Raw genomic sequence first — 25,750 nt, 5'->3', positions numbered from 1 at the left:
AGAATGCTTGATACAGTTGTCTGCTCTTGTTTATAGATTGAGGTCATGTTGGTTAAGAAGTTTGCAAAATATGAAAGCATTGTCAAGGGACATTGACAATATTTGAGGTGGTATGCAAACTTTAACATAGATTTATCAATAATATGCATATTCTAAATGGAAAAAGGGTCATTATTCTTACAAAATGCTTGATACAGTTGTCTGCTCGTGTTTATAGATTGGGGTCATGTTGGTAAAGAAGTATGCAAAATATTAAAGCAATATGTCAAGGGACATAGGAAATATTTGGTGTGGTACGAAAACTTTAACATTTGCACGCTCAGGCTCACACCGACGCCGGGGTGAGTGGAATAGCTCCATTATTATATATTTCATATATAATAGTAGAGCTAAAAATGGGAATTTAAGTAAGGTGACCAGGGATTATACATGCGGAAACGAAGAAATTTCAATTATGTGAAAGAAACTATTAACTTCAAGCAAGCATTGGATATACTATTAAATCGAAAGGTAATCAACCTACGTAACATATATTTCTCTAATAAATCATTTAATATTTACAAGAACTCGAACGGACCATATCAGATTATGACAATATTTGACGTAACCAAACTTGATTTGAAGATTTGATTGGTTCCGCTTTCCAATTACTAAATACTTAACCTTGCCTTATGAGCATCGCTCTGGGAAAACGGGACTTAACTCAGATTAGTCCACGGTCCACTGGCCAATCACGGACGAGAAATTCAGCAGTAACTGGAATCGTTAAAAAGAGACATCCTTTAACATTCCATACAAGCTGAAAAGGTTGTCCCCGATTAGCCTGTGCGGCCTGCACAGGCTATAGCGGGAAGACATTTTATTTTACGCACATGCTTCAAGCTCTGTTTTCTCAAGGTATAAAAACATAAGGAGTAATTATTCTACACTAGTCAAACATGACGTATTTTTTCCATTATTTTCATGGATTTAACAATGGCTTGTATTATAGACAAAATAATATTCAATTAGAAGTTCCTCTGTACTTATTGTAATATTACATTTGAAATGTCTATCATTTAAGTAATAAATATCATTACAATCGTCTATTATCGGAATTTTAACGTATATCATATTAATATATTCCTTTTTCAGTATGGTATAGCTCTTGACAAAGGTAATAAGAATAAATGATGATTAAGGGGTAAACACATGTTTGGTTTAAGTTACCCCGCCTAAGCTGGAAAAACTGTCCTACCACAGAACTTACTATTGAGTTAGTCAAGCAAATGTTATTTACCTGGTACGTGTTAATATTGTTTTGTTATAAAGGTGGACTGGTTTTGACCATGTAAACCTCAATTATGTACCGTAATGAAATGAAAACTACATATTAATTCACAATATGGAGCTATAAATCGCGTGTTTCTAAATGAAAAAGGTGATACAACACAGCGATTTCTAAAAAATATAAACACAACAAAGAAACATATTATAAAGTGTTCAAGATATTTCAAACAAATACTAATAGGGTATATAAAAGACTGGCTACATAAAACATACTGAATTCAAAACCAACTTTAATTAACAAAATAATACTGAAAGGATCAAAATCCATGAAAATGAAATAATTACAAGCGAGTTGCATCATACGGAATAATGAAATACAACATCTTAATGACAACATGCCATTGTCCTTGTTTGGTTTCAATCACAACAAATGTGTAAAATTCGAAAACATTGCAAACGTCATTGAGAGCTCACATCGGTCAAAAGTCCACAAAACAGATAGAATCATACAGGAATATCATTCAGACCGTTTGCTTTCAATAAAATGTATGAAATATTTTAATTGTATCACATGTTACACCTTGTTTTCTAAGTAATGTTATCATCATGTATATTTGTCTTAAAAATGGGTTATGTAGCCTTTTGGAGCATTTGTTGGCTTTTTTGTAAGACTGACGAAATCATGTTGAAACGTCAACTGACGTCAAGCTTTGTAAAGCAACTTTTCGGGTTTTCATGACGTTTACATAAATGTTAATTTCGTGGGCTAATTTGATATCTGACATTAGTTGTCATTCCAAAGCATCATTTATTAAACCCGTCTAGGAAATATGTCTGTTAGACCTGTTAGAATTTCTTAAAAACACAATTCCTGAATAAGTTGAATAAAATATGGTATGAAATGACAACACGTGTAAGATCTAAAAGTCATGAAACAAAGTCCTGATATACACACTCAACATGTGTTGTTACACACATACTGATAACTCTTCTGCATTCTGATTAAAATGCTCGTTGAGATGTATTGCTTTCTGACAAAAATATTTGAGAAAAATTGATGATAACAATCATGAAGTATACATTTCTATCATACATTAAATTAAAATACACACATTTAATGTTAATTTCAAATAACTTGTATTGGGTTTGTATGAAATGCTAATAAAATAAAACTAATAAGATTGTATAAACAGTAACAAACAAAACAGAACATTATACCTAAATAAATTCATCATATCAATCTGATGCTTTTATGTGCTTTTAGGGTAATAAAAACGATAATTCGCTGATAATTACCAATAACAATTTAAGATATCGAGAATCAACCCTGATTTACAGTGAAATGAAATCGTTGTTTTGCGTCATGACGTTATTATCCAAGGAAAATTATCCAGTTTAAATCTGTTAAAATGTATATAAATGTTGGAAAAGAGATTATCGATTTTTATGCACTCGTGTTATATAATGTTAAAATATGTTCACTCATGGCTGCGTCAGATGTGAAAATATCAAATGCTATTATCAAGTCTTAATGAAAATTGATAATCTATTGAAACCAGCAAATATCCTCTATATAATACTAGTTTATGGTTGTAAAAAGGTAGCGCGCAACAATTAACAACAATGAGGTCACCATGTGTGTAGTTGATATGGTGTCGGCATATCGACCGTTAGGTCAAAGATTCGATCCCCACTGTGGGAGCGTTCTGGCGACCTCCCCAATAGACACCAAGTACTGGTTCTTGTCCCAGGAAACGGACTCGATGGCGTTTCAAATAAGTCATATGCTTACGATGCAATCGAGCTTAAATAAATAGCTATCAGCTTAACAACATAGTAATATCACAGATAATCATGAAATGTATAACTTAAGACTCGCAAATTATATGAGCGCTTATAAACGGCCTGCTTCGATTTATCTGTATCATCAATCAATCAATAAATATATCAATCATGTTCATAATTGTTTTATTCGTTTAACTATGTTATACAAATATATGTTTATTGGATACACATTCTTCGATTTGACGATATTCCTGGACCATACACAGCACAGCACGAGCTGATATTTTGCACTTTATGTTATCCAATTTAATATACATAAACAAGCATTGAATACAAATTCTTATATGAAACCAGCGTTAACGTTGGCAAAGTGTCCTCAAACATCTGGGTGCAAACCCTTGTAAATTAAACTCGCAAACGATGACCCAAAACTGACCCATCTAAATCGTTCATCTGTTGAATTCTCCGCATTTACATTTTCAGCAACCTCTGGCCTAATAGCAATCATACCTTTCTGGACACTGTTGTGTTTGATCTGATCTTTGGTCAAATCTTTAGGATGGTCATTCAGTTGTTCAAAGTACTCGTTCATGCCATTTATCTCAGCTCGCACGGTATTGCCTTCTGTAGTACGAATACCATCCGTTGAAATGTACTCATCGGAATTCGCAGCCATATCTCTTTCTTCAGAATCTGACACAAAACTTACCCCATCCTCGGTTTTACCATCTTTTCTATAACTAGGAATCCCAAAGGCATTCGCCTTCCCTCCTTTCTTGATTATACTTTCGAGTTCAGCATCGTCTTGAAGGATCCTTATTTCCGGTATATTAGCATCTTCCAGAGAGTTGTCGATTGGTTGCTGCGTTGCTTCAACGTTATCGGTTCTTTCTGTTGACACTTTTTGAGTTGAAGGCAATAATGAAGCAGTTGTGGAATAGACATTTGAGAAACATCCCTGTCGTATATTCTCAACATGTTCTTGGGTGATTTCTGTTTCAAAATTGATTTTATCAGCTTTTGATCTTAACGAAAGTTTGATCGTACTTTCTACGTTGGACGAAACGTTTTGTTCATTATCTGTTATCGGGGATTTAAGTGTGGTCTCACTTGAATCAAATCCAGCATGAGTTGCATTATTGTCCTCTTTTTTTACATTGCCATTGGGTTGTAAAACTCTTTAAGCGTAGTCTCGCTTGAATCAAAACCAGTTGCTTGTAGTTTAAATGGAACATTTTCACAACTTTCTTCGGTCATTCTTAAACTTACTTGCTTTTTTATTCCAACTTTATTATTCGTCATTGGTTGCCTCCATTGAACGTTGTCCTGGTCCTGAATAATTTTACCTGAATCAGAATCTGGTACATATAAAATATTCTCTTCTGTTTCAATATTTTTCGTTACAGTAAAATCTGAATCTTCATTATCTGTATCAGATTTATTCAAATCGTTGTCCTGTTCAGAAACGATGCCTGTACTCTGTGACACATTGATCTTTAATGGTTCCATAGATGGTTCTTTACCACCAAAGTTTTGTGGAGATTGATCATCTTGTGGGTCATTTTGAAATTCCGACATGGACGCAGAATGGGCTGACGGTGCATACACAACTCTGACCGGCTGATGTTGCATATGATTAACACCCTGCTGAGGCTGTTGTGATATATACCGTTTTGGCACAGGAAAATCAACATTCGAGGCTCCTGAGTATGTAGCAGACATACCAATATACTGGAAGTTTTTAACCGTGTACCTGCCTAGAACATATAACTCGCGAGGAGTCTGATTCTGGTTGAATGGTGAAGCATAACTATTGGGGTATCTATTGCTACCATATGGAGCCTCATTCCTGTTTGTTTCGTTTGGCCCATATGAAGTTTGGTTCTGCTGGATTGTTGAAGCACCGGCCATTTGTATTCCATGGTAAGTACATGGAAATTTGAATAATTGGCTTCCATTGGCGGTAAATTAGCTTCCATTGGCTCTTGTACTATGTGAGACCATCCTGGTTTGACACGAGTTTGGTGCCCTGGTGCTGAAGTATAAACATGAACAACATTAACCACTGATATTTTTCGTTTTTTTAATTATTTATACATAAGTAAGACACAATCGCATGCGTTGTAATTGAACATCATTGGGTTACAGTGGGGGAAATGGTTCAGCTTTTATTCATCATCCGTTGATCTCTGTTGAAATATCTGTCAAGAAAATATATAAAAATATATAATGCTGTGATATATGCATATGGATTGTAATTCTTACTTTAAATTTAAAATAATCTTTTATTGATCAGCAACAATCCTTAAACATAGGAAAAAAAGTTGCCTCAGACATGTTTGTTATTTAAAAATGACAAGTGTAGTCAAGCGATCATGCAAATGGAGGTTACGGAAAATCGAACGTAGCTCGAGGCGGAAAGACTGGACAGTGTTTAAATATAAAGCTATATTTTAATACTAAAAAACACCGAATAAAACTCAAAAATATAAACAAATTATCAGAAAAAAACAAAAGAAGAATATAGTGTAACGAATACATATTTTGTTAAAAGTACTTTTGAACCATTTCTGATTACAAATTGCGTTGTATGTGATATTGCTTTCACACTAATGTTTGCATTAACGAGTTGAGAGGTCTGTCATGTATAATTGTATTTATTTTATATATTTGAATCATTTCTTTAAGGAAACTTTTCTTGAGGGTAACTCATCAACAACATAAAACGTATTTCACTGTACAACAATATATGTATTGCATATATGTATTGTACGTACATTTGTGCATTCTCAAAAAATGCATTAATATAAGAAAATAATACAATTGAATAAATATAGACATACATTTGATAAAAAGATTGAATACCGACAAGTATAATTTGATAGAATGATGATATATTCAAAGAATTATATTTTGTACCTGTAGTTCATTAGCTAGATCTTCACATTTACACTGACTGAGGGCATACGCAGCATATTGTAAACCATCTGGACGACACTTGAGAGCTTCGAACAGTTTCTGAGCTGCCAAGATTCTGGAGCCATTGTGACAATTTTGAGAATTTCTTATACTATCCTGAAAATAGTGCGATTCAGCGGAGATTAATTCATCCAAAAAGCACAGAAACATAATTCTCAACCTATTTAAAAACTTGAGAATCTTGATAAGTCGTGGCATGGTAGAGTTTAGAAAAGCATTTCGATTAGTTTTTATATATATATTAGATCGGCTAGAAGCCGGTGTTTTTTGGTCATGCATTTACGTGTTCAAAGCAATCGTTTAATATAATGAGCGCTTTAATTGGCTGGGAATGTGCTAGTCAGATGAGCAAAATACATTGATTTGCTTTTACGAATTATAACATGCCACAACTTATAAAGGTCCTCATGTTTCCAAATAGCTTGTGATTGTATGTTTCTGTACATTTTTGGATGAGTTTATCTTCGCTGAATTGCACTACATTGTTCAATTAAAATTCAAACCAGTTGAAAAAAATTATATAACCTAATCACCCTGTAAAATTATCCGTTAAATTTCAAAACATCCGGGCCTGGGCCTCGGATGTAGCATTGGCTCAGTTATTAATACATCTCAAAAATTCACCCCCGTGATTAACGGCCGTGAATAGATGTTTGTGAAAATTGTATGCCTTTACTTGCAGAAAATTAGTCTCGTATCATTGACCTAAAATATTTGATTAAAAGTCATTTGATGTCACATTTATTTATATGATCCTAATAATTATCTCTTTATTATGTATTATGTAAACGCATGCGATATTGATCTTTGACCTCTTGACTTCAAAATCGAAAGGCTTTATGCTTTCCTCCAACCAAATCAGGATAGCAATTTAGATTATAATAGGTCAAAGCATTCTCTCGATATTGAGCAGAAACCAATTTTATGATACAGGCCCATGTGACATTGACATTTAACCTGATAACATCACACTTTATAAGAGTTTGCCTTTGCAACCAAGTTCAAAATTACCCATTTTCGTCATCATAGGTCACATTTTTGAAGATATTGTGCAGAAACAAATTGCCTGTAACACACCCTTTACATTTCACCTTATGACCTTAAACACAAAAGAAGTAATTTTTGTCTCCCAATTTACCAGCATACCAATGTAGATGATTTTAAGTTAAATCTCTAGAAACCTGGTGACCTTAAAATCAAAATGCATATTCTTTTCGTCAAATACAACCACTTAACACATTGGCATAATCTCATTTCAAACCTTCTCAAGATAGAGTGCCGAAACAAATTTCCTATTAACAAACTACTGTGACCTTAATCTTCAACATGGTGACATAAAAATATGCTGGCCGCTCCCCTTTCACCAACATAACCACTTTAACAATGTGCATGATCATAGGTAAAAGCGTTCTCAAAATATGGAACAGAAAAGAATGTGCTGTTATAAACCACTATGACATTGACCTTTGACCTCAAAATATATATTCGTCTTCAATACATCCCAAGTAACTTAAACTATCATGGTTGTAGATCACAGCGTTCTCTAGATTTCTCACGGACTGACCTATTGTCTGACCTATCGACCAACCCTTGGACAGGTGCAAAACCATAACTCCTGATGGAATGGGGCATAAATATTATTACCCCATATACTGCAATAAAGTAAAAGTCTGTAAGATATCATAAAACACTTGGTTTACATGTTAAGAGATATGTTTATTAGGTGATGCGCATACACAGTGTTTTATTTACTTTTGACAAACGTCAAAGGTGAATGTTACATCGTTATCAGACAAACGCATAATAATGAAACATTGGCAAATAGTCTTAAGATTTGATTTGATTATGAAACCTTCAAGTGTATAATTTCATGACAATACAAGTGATGTTTGTACAACTGTAACAAGATAGAGAACTCCTGTATTGAACATTAATGTCCGAGCCTTATTTTCTTATAAAATATATATATATCCAAACATCCACTTTGACTCATTTTTTCACTGTTTTTATATATGGAGGAATTCAATTTCGAATAACAAACACACCTCTTGTCAGTCAGTAAATACAAATCTACTAACCCTTGCATGCTCTGTCAGACATGTTATAGATCCCATCATTTCACTTGGATCAACCCTCTCCACAAAGCGAAGATAAATGGCTTGAAACAATTTTCTGTCCGACTCGTTCATTCTTTAAATTACTGAAAAAGAGAGTGCCAGTTTACACGTAGATGTAACTACAATTTAGCATCCACTCACGAGTGTACAAACTCAAGATCTAGACCTGTCTCTGCGAAAGTCAGTCCACCCTACAAAGCCATCGAAACTGCATAAGGTCTAGGGATACTTTCCAGAATACTGGCTCTGATGGCCTGTAAAAAGTGTTATGTCAAGTATCATTGGGTACTTGACTGGCCAGTTAATTGGACTTTGGGTCTGTAATGAGAATGCTCCAAACCTTGTTGTAACTAGCGGTTTTGGGACTTTCGCAAAGATGGTGGAGAAATTGAGGGCATTTGTGTAAAATACCGATAATCACCGTTTTGTGACATTTAACCTGAATACTAATAATGCCACTATCCTATGTCAGACAATATATTACAAATCACGAAGACCTTTGTGAAACCAGCCTTGGCCTTGTGAATTGAACCTTAGAGCTCTTGTGAATGGGTTATTTATCGTCTAAACGGATCAAATTATTAATCGTGGTCAACAATTTGATGATAACTAATACTAGTATCTACTATTGTAAATAACTATTTAGGTCTTTAAGCTAATTATAAATTACATCTTCTAAGGTGGAATATATATGTTTCATTTTCGTAGAAAGTCATTTAAACACTCCCTGTGCAGCAGCAGGGGTGGGTTAGGAACATTCAGTACCATTTAACACATCAGTTCTATCTGATAATTGCCAGTAGTTGATTTTGTAATGAATAACATCAAAGCAACAACAAAACACTATTTTCGATTGACAGGTAAATTATTAACCACTCCTCATGTGTCAATCAAATTAGCTAGTCATTATAAAACACGAACTCATCTTTATATATATCATGGTTTTATGGACATATATTGGATTAAAGACATTTCATAACTTTCGTACCTTGGTTTTATTAATAATGTGAAGTATCATGGGCTAACAGTAACTAGAAGAGAACAAATAGTTAGTAAGGTACTGAACGCTAAGTTCATAATACCTGTTTTCATTTCACTCATACACTTTTTAGTGTGAGCGTTAGCTCACACTTATGTTACAGACTATATTTTGCAAATCAGTATGTGCTTAGAAGCCTTAGGTACGGTATGGAAAGACAACCACTGCCTGTTGCAGCAGACGACAAATGCCATTCTCCTAGCAGAGTTGTGGTTCGTGCCTCAACATAAATGTGCATGTGATGAACCGCTGTGTAATTGGTACACTGCAGAGGGTTTATATGACTAATAGTGTTTAACAGCTTGTAAAACGAGATTTGCCAGTCTGGTGTTTATCATTGAAATATGTACATATTGGCTGCTTTCGGGGAAAACGGTGCTTAATGCATGTCAAATAAGATTAGCCTGTGCGTACTGATTAGCCTGTGCAATGACATTTTACAACAGCGAACACCTACAGTGCTTTCAGCGCTTTGATTTAATGCATGATAACAGCTACTTCAAGCTCTACGCATTACAAAAATACTTTAAAAGGGGATCCCGCGATCACTAAAATACGCTTTTACTTTATACAGTGTTTTAACAGCGGACTTCTTAAAATTATTATATATACCGCTGGGTTTCGAAGATCAAGTCAAACTACAATAAGACGAGTTGCGTTAACAAAGTTGTTTGTTAACACTTATTACACACAATTACGGTCGACGAGGATTCGATTTTGCAGCTTGCCAATGTACATGTCGACTCATGTGTAACTGTAAACAATCCTTACAAAACGAAAGTGAACAAATTCAATTATTTTTTCTGAAATTATATTATTACAGATAATGTCACAGATGCCCATAGGATTGAAACTTTCCTGCAAATTCGTCTTGTTATCAAATAGTGTTCATTCTTTATCCGATCAATTTTTTTATAGAAAGTAGTGTTTGCGCTTTAATTCTCACCGACATTTTAGTTATATTAGCACCAAAAAAGGTATCGTATTATCGTGTAATACAGTAATAGGATGGACAAAATTTAAATATCAATACTGCACATATATTTATCGGATGTGTATGTAATCTGTACTTTCTTACCTGTCTTTGTCAAGTCGTAAAAGGGTATGCTAAAAAAAGATCTCAGCCAAATTATTCCGTATCTTTTCGGACTTTGAAAGCGAACGAGGAAGTACAAATGTATATATGGTTTTATAGGACGAACTAAGTAACCTGAAACGGTTCCTAAAGTTTGAGTTTATACATTTGGTTGAATATATATCACCGGGAATTTCGTGAAATTGTGACTAAAACGTGTTTTACTTGAAAATAGCAACATCAAAATCAACAACAAACAAACAACAACATTGAAACCGATTAAAGTACATTTGCTGAGCAGGTTTAATTAAAGGACATTTGGTGCATGCATTAAATAACCATCATGTTCTTGCCTATGACATGTAAATGACGGAAAATACATGTTCATGTGATTAACGTAACAGAGCGTGTCCTTAAATACCATCATTATCACCGTTTTATCTTCGAAACGAAGGACCATTGTTGCGGAGTTGATGCGAGGTTTACTTTATACGTATTTGTTGTCATACTTTCGGATCTGCGGTCCTTAGCTGACGCGAGTTGTACCTATGATTTTTTGAATATTTAAGGATCTGCGGTCCTTAGCTGACGCGAGTTGTACTCATGATTTGTTGGCATATGTAAGGATCCGCCGTCCTTAAATGACGCGAGTTTTACTCATGATTTCTTGCAATATTTATGGATCTGCAGTCCGTAGATGACGCAATTTTTACATCGACGTGTTAGAATATTCAAGGAGCTATGGTCCTTACATGGCTAGATTTCTGCTAATGACTTGTATGGTTTTTAAGGATCCGAGGTCTTATGATGACGCGAATTTTACTGTTTCGTCTTCGTGATAAATTGTCGAATTTTTAATTATATGTGGTCCTTAGATGACGCGAATTTTACTCGTTATTTTTCAGATTTTCAAGGATTTGTGGTCCTTCGATGATGCGAGTTTCATTCATGATTTATTGGCATATTTTAGGATCCGCGGTCGTTAGATGATGTGAATTTTACTCACGATTTTTCGGAACAATCAAGAATCTGCGGTCTTCAGATAATGCTAGTATACTGTTTCGTCTGCTTAGTATTTTAATCGACATTCAAGATCTCCAGTCCTTTGATGATGCGTGTTTGCCGTTTCGTCTTCGTTTCTAATATAACGTATTTTTTGTGCCGACCCGAAACATTTTGTTAGGTATTCATGGATGATTTTTCGATAGTTTTTTATATTGTTAATTATAGTTGCATATTGTACTTTTACGTATAAAACGAAATATATTTTGCAAAGAGATTTGACAGTATCTTAATTATTTATTAGAGAAATATCTTGAGTATAAATAAAGTAAGTAAACGAGAAAAGGTTCGGCCAACCTTATTATTGTTTATTTTTGTAGATGTTAGTTGAAACCACAACATTTTTGCCGTGAAGAAAAACCCAATTTCAAAACTTGTATTTATTTGTTTATGTTTCCAAAAAAAAGCTCTTGATTTTCGAAAAACTAAATCTGAAACGCAGTTTATTTAACATGGGAATGTAAGCACACTTCTCAGTGAATATAAATGTGAAAACCACCAAATTTCAGTTTATTTAACAAACTATTAACTTCAAGCAAGCGTCGGATATACTATTGAACCGAAAGGTACCAGTAATCAACTTACTTAACATATTTGTTATCAAATAAATCATTAAATATTTAGAAAACTCGAATTACCGATATCAGAGTATAACAATATTGGAAGAAACCAATCTTTATTTGAAGATCAAACTGGTTCCGCATTCCAATTACTAAATACTTAACCTTGCCTTATGAGCGTCGCTCATGGGAAACGGGACTTAACTCAGATTAGTCCACGATCCAAAGGCCAACCACGGACGAGAAATTCAGCAGTAACTTGATTTTCTTTAACAAGAGACTTCCTTTAACCCAAACATTCCATAAAAGCTGAAATAGTCGTCCCCGATTAGCCTGTGTGGCCTGCACAGGCTATACCGGGACGACACTTTACGCACATGCATTTAGCTCTGTTTTCTCAAGGTATAGAAAACATAAGGAGTAATTATTTTACACTAGTCAGACATAACGTATTTTGTGCTTTATTTTCATAAATCTAAAAATGGCTTGTATAATAGACAAAATAATATTCAATTAGAAGACCCTCTGTACTTAATGTAATATCACATTTTAAATGTCTATCATTTAAGTAATAAATACCATAACAATCGTTTATTATAGTATACGTTCGGAATTTCAACGTATATCATATTAATATATTAATTTTTCAATATGTTATAGCTCTTGGCAGAGGTAATAAGAATAAATGATGATTAATGGGTAAACACATGTTTGGTTTAAGTTACCCCGCCTAGCCAGAAAAACTGTCCTACCACAGAACTTACTATTGAGTTGTCAAACAAATGTTATTTACTTGTTAATATTGTTTTGTTACAATGGTGGTTTGCTAATGACCACGTGTTCTTCTAATGAATGCTCGATGGTTTTATTGATATGTTGTGAATAATGTTTTCTTTGAAAAATATTTTATTTTTCATTCCATTATAACAAAAACAACAACACATATTGGTCTCCTATGAATCATGTATTGGCCATGTGACAAAAAGCGAAAATAATAAACACAAATACAAAGTCCTTACAACCTCAATGATGTACCGTTATGCAAAAAACAACATATTAATTTACAATTTGAAGCTATAAATAGCGTGTTTCTAAATGAACAAGGGCTGTTTGTAAAACACGCATGCCCCCCATATGGGCTCTCAGTTGTAGTGACAGCCATTGTGTGAATATGTTTTTTGTCACAGTGACCGTGACCTTTGACTTAGTGACCTGAAAATCAATAGGGGTCATCTTCGAATCATGATCAATGTACCTATGAAGTTTCATGATCCTAGCCATAAGCGTTCTTGAGTTATCATCGGGAAACCATTTTACTATTTCGGGTCACCGTGACCTTGACCTTTGACCTAATGACCTGAAAATCAATAGGGGTTATCTGCCAGTCATGATCAATGTACCTATGAAGTTTCATGATCATAGGCATAAGCATTCTTCAGTTATCATCCGGAAACCATTTTACTATTTTGGGTCACCGTGACCTTGACCTTTGACCTAGTGACATGAAAATCAATAGGGGTCATCTGCCAGTCATGATCAATGTACCTATGAAGTTTCATGATCCTAGCCATAAGCGTTCTTGAGTTATCATCCGGAAACCATTTTACTATTTCGGGTCACCGTGACCTTGACCTTTGACCTAGTGACCTGAAAATCAATAAGGGTCATCTGCAAGTCATGATCAATGTACCTATGAAGTTTCATGATCCTAGGCATAAGTGTTCTTGAGTTATTATCCGGAAACCATTTTACTATTTCCGGTCACCGTGACCTTTGACCTAGTGACCTGAAAATCAATAGGGGTCATCTGCAAGTCATGATCAATCTACCTATCATGTTTCATGATCCTAGGCATAAGCGTTCTTGAGTTATCATCCGGAAACCATTTTACTATTTCGGGTCACCATGATCTTGACCTTTGACCTTGTGACCTGAAAATCAATAGGGGTCATCTGCATGTCATGATCAATTTACCTATCATGTTTCATGATCCTAGGCATAAGCGTTCTTGAGTTATCATCCGGAAACCATTTTACTATTTCGGGTCACCGTGACCTTGACCTTTGACCTAGTGACCTGAAAATCAATAGGGGTCATCTGCGAGTCATGATCAATCTACCTATCAAGTTTCATGATCCTAGGCATAAGCGTTCTTGAGTTATCATCCGGAAACCATTTTACTATTTCGGGTCACCGTGACCTTGACCTTTGACCTAGTGACCTCATAATCAATAGGGGTCATCTGCGAGTCATAATCAATGTACCTATGAAGTTTCATGATCCTAGGCCCAAGCGTTCTTGAGTTATCATCCGGAAACCACCTGGTGGACAGACCGACCGACAGACCGACCGACATGTGCAAAGCAATATACCCCCTCTTCTTCGAAGGGGGGCATAAAAAGGGGATACAACACAGCGATTTCAAAAATAAATATAAACACAACAAACAAACATATTATAAAGTGTTCAAGATATTTCAACCACATACTAATAGGGTGTATAATAGACTGGCTATATAAAACATACTGAATTCAAAACCAACTTCAATGAAAAATATAATACTGAAACGATCAAAATCCATGAAAAATCGAATTATTACAACCGAGTTGCATCATACGGAATTATGATATACAAAATCTTAATGACAACATGTGATTGTCCTTGTTTGGTTTCAATCACAACAAATTTGTTAAAATCAACAACATTGCAAACGTCATAGGAACTCATATCCACAAAATAGATAGAATCATACAGAAATATTAATCAGACCGTTGGCTTACAATATAATGTATGAACTATTTTAATTTTATCACGTGTTACACCATGTTTTCAAAGTAACTTTACCATTACGAATATTTTACTTAAAATGGGTTGTGTAGGTTTTTGGGCACATTTTGTTGGCTTTTTTTGTAAAACTGACCAGTCATGTTGTCTAATTTTGTTGAAATGAGGTTGAAACGTCAACTAACGTTAAGCTTTGTAAAACCACTTTCCGGAATTACATGACGTTAACATAAATGTCAATTTTCTGTAATTATTTGATATCTGACATTGGTTGTCATTACGAAGCATAATTTATTAAACTTGTCCAGGAAAAAAGTCTTTTAGGCTTCCGTAGAAACACAATTCCTGAACTCGTTAAATAAAATATTGGATGAAATGACAACACGCGTCAGATCTTATAATAAAGAAATAAAATACTTATATATACACTCATAACATGTTGTTACACACAAAATGATAAGGCTTACGCATTCTGATTGAAATGTTCACTGTTATGTATTGATTTCTGATACAAAATATTTGAGGAAAATCAGTGATAACAATGATGAAGGATACATTCATATCATACATTCAATTAAAATACAAAATATTTTATTTGAATTCGAAATCACTTTTCTTAGGTCTCTATTAATACTAATAAAATAATACTAAATACTAATTATATTGTAAATAACAGTGATACACATAACAGAACATCACACCTAGAATGCTTAAGATAAACAAGAGATGTGTTTGTCAAAAACGCAATTCCCCCTTCTGCGCCGCTTTGAAGCCGTATATTTGACTTTTGACCTTGAAGGATGACCTTGACCTTTCACCACTCAAAATGTGCAGCTCCATGAGATACACATGCATGCCAAATATCAAGTTACTATCTGAAGCGACATAGAAGTTATGAGCATTTTTCAAAACCTAAACGTAAAGTTTGACGGAAAGACAGACGGACGGACGGTCCGATCACAATACTAGTATGCGCTCCTTTGGGGGCATAAAAATTCATTCAACATATTAATCTGATGCTTTTCTGTATTTTCAGGGTTATTAAAACGATAATTCACTGATTATTACCAATAACAATGAAAAAATATCGAGAATTGACTCTGATATACTGTGAAATGAAATCGTTGTTTGGTGTTATGATATTATTATCCAAGGAAAATTATCCATTTTATTTTTTTTTAAATCAATATATATGTTTGAAAAGCAAACACAAATGTGTTGGGTAAGATAATCGATTTTTTTTCACGTGTGCTTAAATGTAAAACAATATATAATATTTTCACTCATGGCTGCGTCAGATGTGAAAATATCAAATGCTCTTATCAAGTCTGAATGAACATTGATAATCTAGCAACACCAGCAAATATCCTCTTCACAATACTATTTTATGGTTGTAAATAAGGAGTGCATCACTTAACAGCATTGATGTCAACATTGCGTATTGGATATGGTGTCAGCCTGTCTACCGGGAGGTCACACGTTCGTTGATTCGATCCCCACTGTGGGAACGTTCTGACAACCTCCTAGAAGTGCTAAAGACATCAAGTATTGGTGGTTGTCCCAGGAAACGGCCTCGAGGGCGTTTCAAATAAGCCTTAGGCTTTATATTCATTTTAGATAAAATAAATTAGTATAAGCTTAACAACATAATAATATCACAGATATATATATGTTAATAATCATAAATACATTCTCTCTTGTAGCACTGGCTAACAATTCTAATGTTACAAATCCAAACGCGACATGAATGCTTAGTTTAATTGTTTTTTATGACAACAAACCAACATTATGACCCATATTGTGTTTTTGTTTAAATTTTATGAAATTTATAACTCAAGACTCACAAATTATATGAGCTCTTATAAACGGCCTGTTATCTGTATCATCCATCAATCAATCAATCAATCAATCAATCATGTAAATAATGGTTTTATTCGTTTAACTAGGTTATAAAAATATTTTATGGGATATACATTGCTCGATTTGACGATATTCCTGGACCTTACACACCACGAGCAGAGATTTTGCACTTTATGTTCAAATAAATAAATATACACTAGCAATTAATACAAACTCTTATATCAAACCGGCGTAAAAGCTGGCAAACTGTCTTCAAACATCTGGGTGCAACCCCTTGTAGATTAAACTCGCAAGCGAAGACCCAAAACTGATCCATGGCGTCAATGGTTCATGCGTTGAATTCTCCGCATTTACATTTTCAGCAACCTCTGGCCTCATAGCAGTAATACTTTTCTGGACATTGTTGTTTTTGGTCTGATCTTTGGTAAAATCTTTAGGATGGTCATTCAGTTGTTCAAAGTACTCATTCATGCCATTTATCTCAGCTCGCGCAGAATAATCTGTGGCAGGAATACCATCTGTTGAAATAATGTCCTCATCGGAATTCACAGCGCTACCACTTTCTTCAGAATCTGACACAAAACTTGCCCCATCCTCGGTTTTACCATCCTTTCTATAACTAGGAATTCCAAAGGCATTTGCCTTGCCTCCTTTCTTCATTATACTTTTGAGTTCAGCATCGTCTCGAAGGATCCTCATTTCTGGTATCCTCGCATCTTCCAGAGAGTGGTCGATTGGTTGCTGCATTGCTTCAACGTTATCGGTTCTTTCTGTTGACACTTCTGGAGTTGAAGGCAATAATGAAGCAGTTGGGGAATAGACATTTGAGAAACATTCCGTATGTATATTCTCTACAGGTTCTTGGGTGATTTTTGTTTCATAATTGTTTTTAACAGCTTCCGATCTTAACGAAAGTTTTATCATACTTTCTACATTGGACGAAACGATTTGTTCATTATCTGTTATCGGGGATTTAAGTGTGGTCTCACTTGAATCAAATCCAGCATGAGTTGCATTATTGTCAATATTTTTAACATTGCCTTTTGGGTTGTCAAACTCTTTAAGCGTAGTCTCGCTTGAATCAAAACCAGTTGCTTGTAGTTTAACTGGAACATTTTCACAACTTTCTTCGGTCATTCTTAAACTTACTTGCTTTTCTATGCGAACTTCATTATTCATCAGTGTTTGCCTGAATTCAGCATTTTCCTGGGTATTTATAATTTTGCTTCCATCAGACTCTGGTAGAGATGAACTATTCTCTTCTTGTTCAATTTTTTTCTTTACTGTAAAGTCGGAATCAGAATCTTCATTGTCTGTATCAGATATAACTGTATTCAAAAGTTCTGTAAAAGACATCGCTCTATTCAAATTGTTTTTCTCTTCGATAACGGTGCCTGTACTCTGTGACTTATACATCTTTAAAGATTCCATTGATGGTTCTTTATCACCAACGTTTTGTGCAGCTTGATTACCCTGAAGGTTGTTTGGAAATTCCAACATGGCAGGAGCTGAATGAGCTGACGGTGCATTCCTATCATACACAACGCTGATCGATTGATGCTGGTAATCAGGCTGTTGTTGCAATGGATTAAGACCTTGCTGAGGCTCTTTTGACATGGACCAGGTGGGCCTTGGCAAACCAACATTCGAGGCTTCCGGATGGAAGTTTGGAACCGTGTCTCTGCCTGGTACATATGACTGGAAAGGAATCGAATTCTGGTTGCTTGTCATGGCATAACTATTTGGGTATCTATAGCTACCATCTGGCCGGTTTGGAGCCCCATTCCTGTATGGTGCTTGAAGGTTGTGAGGCCGTTGGGGATTGTGAAACATGTGGTGTGATGATGCTGAAAGTAAACATGATAATGATTAATAAATTACCTCAAGCATGATTCAGCTTTGTATGTTTGATAGTTTGCCAGTTTGTCAATTTCTTCAGATTTCATCAAATTTATTGTATATAATTCAATTGTAAAGCATCTCATACGAGAGTAGTTTTTAATTGCGTATCATCTAACACTCAATACATGGGTAAAGGCATAAATTCTTTTTTTACGTCAATCATGTTTAAAAGGTCACCAAGAAATGCCTTTTGAATTGGTTTCACATACATTTAAAATATAAAGACATATGCCCTATATGCAACGCATTAAAACCCACAACATCACTTCATCCTCATGTTAGGACGTTAATAATGCATTTTTTTTATCTAGCTTATTATTATTTGCATTGCGGTGGCTATTTCTTTGACCTACGCATTTGTGGGCATTGACACTTTATTTAAAGTTATCATGAATGTTTGTTAGATTTAAAGAAAAATCTGTATCATTTCTAAAATACAACAAGAGCACCGCTTGCGGGTGCAGACCGCTCATCTATTTTTCTTTTTAAAGGTGTAGGGACCTATCTCAATTTTAATCACTTAGGAGGAATGGGTGGAGTGGAGAGGGGTGTATAGTGTGGGGGTGTGGTCATTTATTACATTATCTTCCAAAAATGAAAAAAAAAATGCGAAAAAAAAATATATTTGGGGGGGGGGGGGGGTTTCTTGGGTGGGATGGATGGACGTTATTTCAAAAATAAAATAATAAAAATAAATATTTGTGTTTTTTAACCATGTTTGAAAAAAACAAGAGATGTGTTTGTCAGAAACACAATGCCCCCTATTGCGCCACTTTGAAAATTTTTATTGTTTTTTTTTAACCTTTGACCTTGAAGGATGACATTGACCTTGAAATTCCACCACTCAAAATGTGCAGCTTTATGAGAAGGCCGCTTTGAAATATTATTTTATTGACCTTTGACCTTGAAGGATGACCTTGACCTTGAAGGATGACATTGACCTTGAACTTCCACCACTCAAAATGTGCAGCTTCATGATAACGCCGCTTTGAAATTGTTATTTTTTTTAACTTTGACCTTGAAGGATGACCTTGCCCTTGAAGAATGACCTTGACCTTGAACTTCCACCACTCAAAATGTGCATCTTCATGAGAACGCCGCTTTGAATTTTTATAATTTTTTGTGACCTTTGACCTTAAAGGATGACCTTGATCTTGAAGGATGACCTTGACCTTGAACTTCCACCACTCAAAATGTGCAGCTTTATGAGAACGCCGCTTTGAAAATATTTTTTTTACCTTGAAGGATGACCTAAACCTTGAACTTCCACCACTCAAAATGTGCAGCTTCATGATAACGCCGCTTTGATTTTTTTATTTTGTTTGACCTTTGACCTTGAAGGATGACCTTGACCTTGAAGGATGACATTGACCTTGAACCTACACCACGCAAAATTTGCAGCTTCATGATAACGCCGCTTTGAATTTATTTTTACCTTTGACCTTGAAGGATAACCTTGACCTTGAAGAATGACCTTGACCTTAAACTTCCAACACTCAAAATATGCAGCTTCATGATAATGCCGCTTTTAATTTTTTTATTTGTTTTTTTACCTTTGACCTTGAAGGATGACCTAGACCTTGAAGGATGACCATGAACTTCCACCACTCAAAATGTGCAGCCTCATGAGAACGCTGCTTTGAATTTTATTTTAGTTTTTTTTCTAACACTTTCTAGAGTCAATCAGTGTATTGAAGTTCATATATCTATGCCTGTTGTACGCTTTTTAAATTTCTTTAAAATCTAAAAACCTGTTTCCGTTATCCCGTGCATGAAAACATACTCGCTCCTCTTCAACCTATTGTTACGGCATTGATAATGCTCAATGTATGATACAATATTTTTTATAAATTGCATCGCTTTTACTTAAGCTTTTGTTTTCTTATAGCTTTATTAGGTTTGCATGTATGTGTATTTGATTTATTAAGGATATATGTATAATTTCTAAAGTTAAACTGAAACATTACAATTAAATGAACAAATATATGTGTGCGTGTGCTGAACATACAGCCATGCTTAATATATTTAATATTTAAAGAGTGGTACATTATAAGAAAATAATAATAATTTCATGATTGTTTACATAAATATATGTCTACATTAATGAGAGAATATTTGTTAGCTAAAAGTGTTCAATACATGTATATATTTTTTGTGTGGCATGGGGTATTATTAAGTGAGACATGATAGTATGATAATATAGTCTGATATGATATTCAAAGATTCTAATATGTACCTTGCTTCCGTTCTATCTCATAAGCAAGATCGTCATGCCCACACTTACGAAGGGCATACGCAGCTTGCTGTAAACCATCTGGACGGCACTTTAGAGCATCAAACAATTTCTGAGCTGCAAATGGCGTGGAGCCATTGTGGCAAGTTTGGGAATTCGTTATAGTATCCTGAAAGTAACAAATACTTAATAACATCTATACTTGATAGAAAAAACACACATTTTGAACATAAATGCATATTACTCTTAAAAATACCCACATATTATTATATCAATAACATTTTAATACAAAATAATTGAAATAATAAAACATAAACAAGAAGTAAAAAGTTGGGTGACTGTTCTAAGCCATGATATGTTTTTAAAACATGTTTATCTCCGATTTGCCGCAAAGTTTATTGTGTCATTTACCTAAAATCTCTGATGTTGAAAATCAGTATGGTCATTCTTCGCCAAGACTTTCCAGCCTACTAACTTATATTATCTTAAGAATTCCCAAGACATTTTGTAGAAGAATGTCTATATTACAAGCACATGAGACCTCAATCTTTGACCTGTTGACTTCACAATCAATGGGCATATTTATATCCTCAAAAGAAATAACCTAAGCAATTTAGATTTTAGGTCAATGCGTTCTTTAGATAATGTGCAGACACTAATTTCATGATATGACCTTGATATTTTATCTGATAACATAAACTATATAGTCTTTGTCCTAATACATATGCACTCAAGTAACCACTATATCATTTGTCATTGTCAAAGGTCAAAGCATAATCAAGACATTGTTCAGAAGCAAATTTTCCGTTACACTCCCATGTGACCTTGACCTTTTACTTCAAAATCATTAGAAGTCATACTTGCCCCCCCCCCCCGCACACACAAAAGTACCCATTTATACGATTGTAGGCGTAGTTTTCCAGATATCTTTCAGGATCTTAAATGTCTTGATACAAGCTCATGTGAAATTGACCTTCGACCTTGTGACCTCAAAATGAAAATACATGTTTTTTCACCCCATATATCCTTTATACCAATTTGCATGATTATATTTCAAAACTTTTTCAAAGTATAGTTCCAAGACGAATTTCGTGTTTCAAACCAATTCGCCTTTTTTTAAATACATCGTAAATGTACTTACCTGTCGGCCAACCCAAGGACAGATGCAAAGCAATATATCGGCAAAGTGGACCATATATAATATTACACTTAATTCTGCAACAGAGTTTAAAGTCTGTAAGATATAATCAAGAAACTCGGTATACACATGAGCTATGTTAAGTATTAGATATTTTTGCACAACATTTGTTTCAACTTTTTACAAACACGAAAATTCCGAATTACACGGTTAACAGACCGACACAAATTAAAGCTTCTTTGTCATATGGACATCGGATTTTATTTTTATTCTGAAACATCACAAATATAGATATATTGCAATATTCATTTCATGTATGTGCACTCTTTATTTAAAAGAGGACTAGTGTTAAAATAATGCCATAATGCCCAAGCCTTATTTTCATAAAATAAAAGTATACATCTATACATCCACTGGTGACCTCTTTTTCACTGGCTTTGTACCTGTAGGAATTCGGTTTTGAAGAAGTCATTAAATGTATTTTCTGTCTGTAAATACAAAATCTACTTACCCTTGTATGCTTTGGCAGATATGTAATATACCCCAACATGGCAATGGAATCAACCCTATCTACAAAGCGGAGGTAAATTTTTTGAAACAGTCTTCTGTCGGACTCGTCCATCCTTCAAATTACTGAAAAGGAGAGTGTCATTTTTCATGTTAGATTTAACTACAATGAAGCAATCATTCGTGAGTGTTCAAACTCAAAATCTAGAGCAACCCGTCTTTGTGACAGTCCGTCATTAGAAAAAGCAAATGAAACTGCACGAGGTCTAGAAGTACTTGCACGAATACTGGCTCTCGTGACCAGTAAACGTTGTCCAGGTAAAGTAACAATTTGTAGTTGAGTAGGCAGAACTTTGGATGTTGGGCCTGTAAAAGGAAAGCACCAAACCTTTTGTAAGTAGCGGTTTGGAGACTATCGCAGAGATGTTAGAGAAATGCGGGACGCGTATTTGTATACAACACCGGTAAAATATGTTTTTTGACATTTAGCCTGAATACTTATAATGTCATCGCCTATGTAAGACATTAAACTATTTTTTCCCTAGAACTTCAGGAAAACACCCGATGACATTGTGACTTCAATGTTGTTCTATTTTCAGCCTTCAAAGGCTGGTAGCGGTATTGTTATTTTTATTATTGTTGGGTGTATATAAAGAATGCAATACTGCTGTAGCAGCTGGAGTTTCACTTCTTTATATTGAACCTTAGATCTCTTGTTTACGGGATAAGATCTGTCCAAACAGATCAAATCATGTTTAGTGGTCAGTAATTTGCTGATAAGCCACAGCTACTCTTTGAAAAGAACTAATTTGGACATAATATGGATCAATTACAAAGAGTCAGGCTTATCGTGAAATATAAGTCATATTCAAAGGTAGAATCATTTTGTGGCAGTTATGAAAAAAGTCATTAAACACTCCATGTGCAGCAGCAAAGGAGAATTCGGAATTATCAGTACCATTACTGACATCATATCAATTAAACTGTTTTAAGTAGTGAAGCTTTGCGAAGCATAACAGCGCATAGAAATAACATGAAACATGTTTAATTGACAGGTCAAGTATTGACCACTCGCCATCTGCCAATCAATGGAGCTTACAATTATACAATTACAACTCATCTTTATACATTAGCATTATATACGATTAACAACTTTTCTTAATTTTTGTTTTTCTTGATATTTATGGTGTGATGTATTATTGGCTTACAGTAACTAGACGAGAACAAGTCGTAAGTAAGGTAATGGACGTTTAGTTTATAATACCTGTTTGCCATTCACTTTACTTATTAAATATATTAATGCATGGTGACAGCCATTTGATGCTTTAAGAATTGCAGAAATACTTAAATACGCTTTAAAACACTGTTTTAACAGCGGAATCCTTATCATATATACCGTTGATTACACATATAAGACACTAGTACAGTCGACGAGGATTTGCAGTTTTCCAATACACATATTAAATGTCAGCTAGTGTGTAAGTTACACTGTAACTATCAACAATCCGTAGCAAACGAAAGTAAACATAACACGTTTATTTTTCTGTAATTATATTACAGGTATTACATAAAACGTTGGAAACGCCTTTAGAATTCAAACATTCCTGCATATTCTTCTTGATTTATAATATAGTTTTTATTCTATTTTCGAGAACAAAATATTTACTTACACAAACACGTGTTTATGCTTTAATTTTCACCGACATTCCAAGAATGTTCAGTTAAATAGCACCTAACAAGTTATCATAGTATCGTGTAATACAGTAATCAGAATGGGCGCGTAACTGTAGAGATGTTAATTGCATGTTTATGAAATCAGTACTTCCTTACCTGTCTTTTTAAGTCGTAAGATGGTTTTCTATATCAGAAGATCAAAGCTAAACATTCGCATTCATGTTACTTTGAAAGCGAAAGAGGAAGTACAAATGTTTACATGGTTTTATACGAAAAAGTTATTTTCTTGATTAGGTTTTCCCTTCGTTTGAGTTTAAACATATGGTTAAACATTTCTTAAGGAATGTCGTGAAATTGTAATTAAAGGGTTTAACTTGAAAAAACCCCAGCAAAAACAACAAAAACAAAACAGCAACACCAACGTGTATACCGATAAAAACAAGAAATTTGGTTGTTATCCGTTGTTGAACGTTTTAATTAAAAAAGTATATTTGGCACATGAATTAAATATCAAACTTTTATTGAACATGGCGGAAATGTAATGTTTACATTACTCCAGTATCATTGAAGGTTCTGTGTGTTTGTGACCAGTGTTGCAGAGATGATGCGAGTTTTATTGTATATATATTGGGAAGCGGACAACGACAACGAGCGAGGCATGGTATTGAAATTCGCATGGGGGGGGGGGGGTAGACGGTAAGGGTTAGTGTTAGGGGTCGGGTTTGGGTTAGGATAAGCCTTAACCTATACCTTAACCCTAATTAACCCGACCCGTAACACTAACCCTAACCTATCCACAACCCATGGTTATCTCCCCTATGCCATACCTCGCTCGTTGTACTTCCCATATTTATTTCAATAGCAAAGGATCGTTCCTTAGATGACGCGAGTTTTTGTTACGATTTGTCAGTGTTAAAGGATTTGCGCTCCTTAGATGACGCGAGTTTTACTCATGATATTTTTTAATATTTAAGCATTACGGTCATTTAATGACGCGAGTTATATGCAACATTCGTTCGATTATACACAATTTTGCGTGTCTTCGATCAGGCGAATTCTACTAATTTTTTGTCGGATTTAAAGGGTCTGCAGTCCTAAGATTATGCGAGTTTTACCCATGATTTCTTTAAATATTTCAGGATCTGCGGATCTTCGATTATTTGGTAAATATAAGGAACTGCGGACTTCAGATAAAGCGAGTTAAACTCACGATTTGTTGGAATATTCAATAATCTGCGGTCCTTAGATAACGCTTGTATATTGTTTCGTCTTAGATAACGCTTGTATATTGTTTCGTCTGCTTAATTTTCTATTCGATGTGTAAGGATCTCCGGTCATTTGGTGACGTGAGTGTTGCTGTTTCGTCCCTGTGTCTAATAAAACGTTTCTATATACTTTTAGTACCGACCCGATACACTTATTTGGTATTCCAGGATGAGTTTTCGATCATTTTTTACATGGTTAATTATAGTCGAACATTGAACTTTAATGTATCAAACGAAAGATATGTTGCAAAGAGATTTAGCATTATCATCATTATTTATTTGAGAAATATCTTGAGAATAGGCAGTAAAAAAGTAAACGAGAAAAACGTTTAGCCAACCTACGTTGTGTATTTTGTGTAGTTGTTATAGTTGTCGTAAAGGAAATCGTCAATTCCCAAACTTATATTTTTATGTTTCCAAAATCAGCACGTTTTGATTTTCGAAAAACAAAATCTGAAACATAGTTTTAATTAACAAGAGCTGTCAGAGGACAGCGCGCTC

The 25,750-nt window shown here is 34.6% G+C and overlaps 2 protein-coding genes and 2 long non-coding RNA genes across 11 annotated transcripts in view; all 4 read right to left on the bottom strand.

The window, feature by feature from the left end:
• Positions 1-3,153: 3,153 nt before the first annotated feature.
• Positions 3,154-10,347, bottom strand: LOC127857562 (uncharacterized). The gene is made up of 3 exons (XR_008038474.1): positions 10,268-10,347; positions 8,112-8,233; positions 3,154-5,089 (listed from the first exon to the last, which is right to left on the bottom strand). It is a non-coding gene; the product is annotated as an uncharacterized LOC127857562 (long non-coding RNA).
• A 2,490-nt stretch (positions 10,348-12,837) lies between these two features.
• LOC127857557 (uncharacterized) lies at positions 12,838-24,218 on the bottom strand. 3 transcript variants are annotated; one of them, XM_052394002.1, is made up of 5 exons: positions 23,981-24,074; positions 22,315-22,436; positions 21,807-21,880; positions 20,669-20,834; positions 12,838-18,377 (listed from the first exon to the last, which is right to left on the bottom strand). In XM_052394002.1, the coding sequence occupies exons 3-5, from the start codon at positions 21,858-21,860 to the stop codon at positions 16,783-16,785; spliced, it is 1,815 nt and encodes a 604-aa protein (XP_052249962.1). In that variant the 5' UTR covers positions 21,861-21,880; positions 22,315-22,436; positions 23,981-24,074; the 3' UTR covers positions 12,838-16,782. The 3 variants fall into 3 exon arrangements, with proteins under 3 accessions (XP_052249962.1, XP_052249960.1, XP_052249961.1); XM_052394000.1 differs by lacking the exons at positions 21,807-21,880; positions 23,981-24,074 and adding an exon at positions 24,141-24,218; XM_052394001.1 differs by lacking the exon at positions 21,807-21,880 and having other exon boundaries at positions 23,981-24,072.
• Positions 12,838-25,750, bottom strand: part of LOC127857559 (uncharacterized) — a 62,157-nt gene continuing 49,244 nt past the window's right edge. For all 5 annotated transcript variants that reach the window (XR_008038467.1, XR_008038469.1, XR_008038472.1 and 2 more), the window contains exon 2: positions 12,838-13,380. This is a non-coding gene — a long non-coding RNA (uncharacterized LOC127857559). The remainder of the gene's footprint in view (positions 13,381-25,750) is intronic.
• LOC127857556 (uncharacterized) overlaps positions 12,838-25,750 on the bottom strand; it is a 43,507-nt gene continuing 30,594 nt past the window's right edge. For both annotated transcript variants that reach the window (XM_052393997.1, XM_052393998.1), the window contains exon 6: positions 12,838-16,671. The gene's annotated coding sequence lies outside the window, so the exon portion shown is untranslated. The remainder of the gene's footprint in view (positions 16,672-25,750) is intronic.

The sequence above is a fragment of the Dreissena polymorpha genome, chromosome 14 (genome assembly GCF_020536995.1).
Source record: "Dreissena polymorpha isolate Duluth1 chromosome 14, UMN_Dpol_1.0, whole genome shotgun sequence".
Taxonomy (NCBI): Eukaryota; Metazoa; Mollusca; class Bivalvia; order Myida; family Dreissenidae; genus Dreissena; species Dreissena polymorpha.
This window is presented reverse-complemented; position numbering and strand designations above follow the sequence as displayed.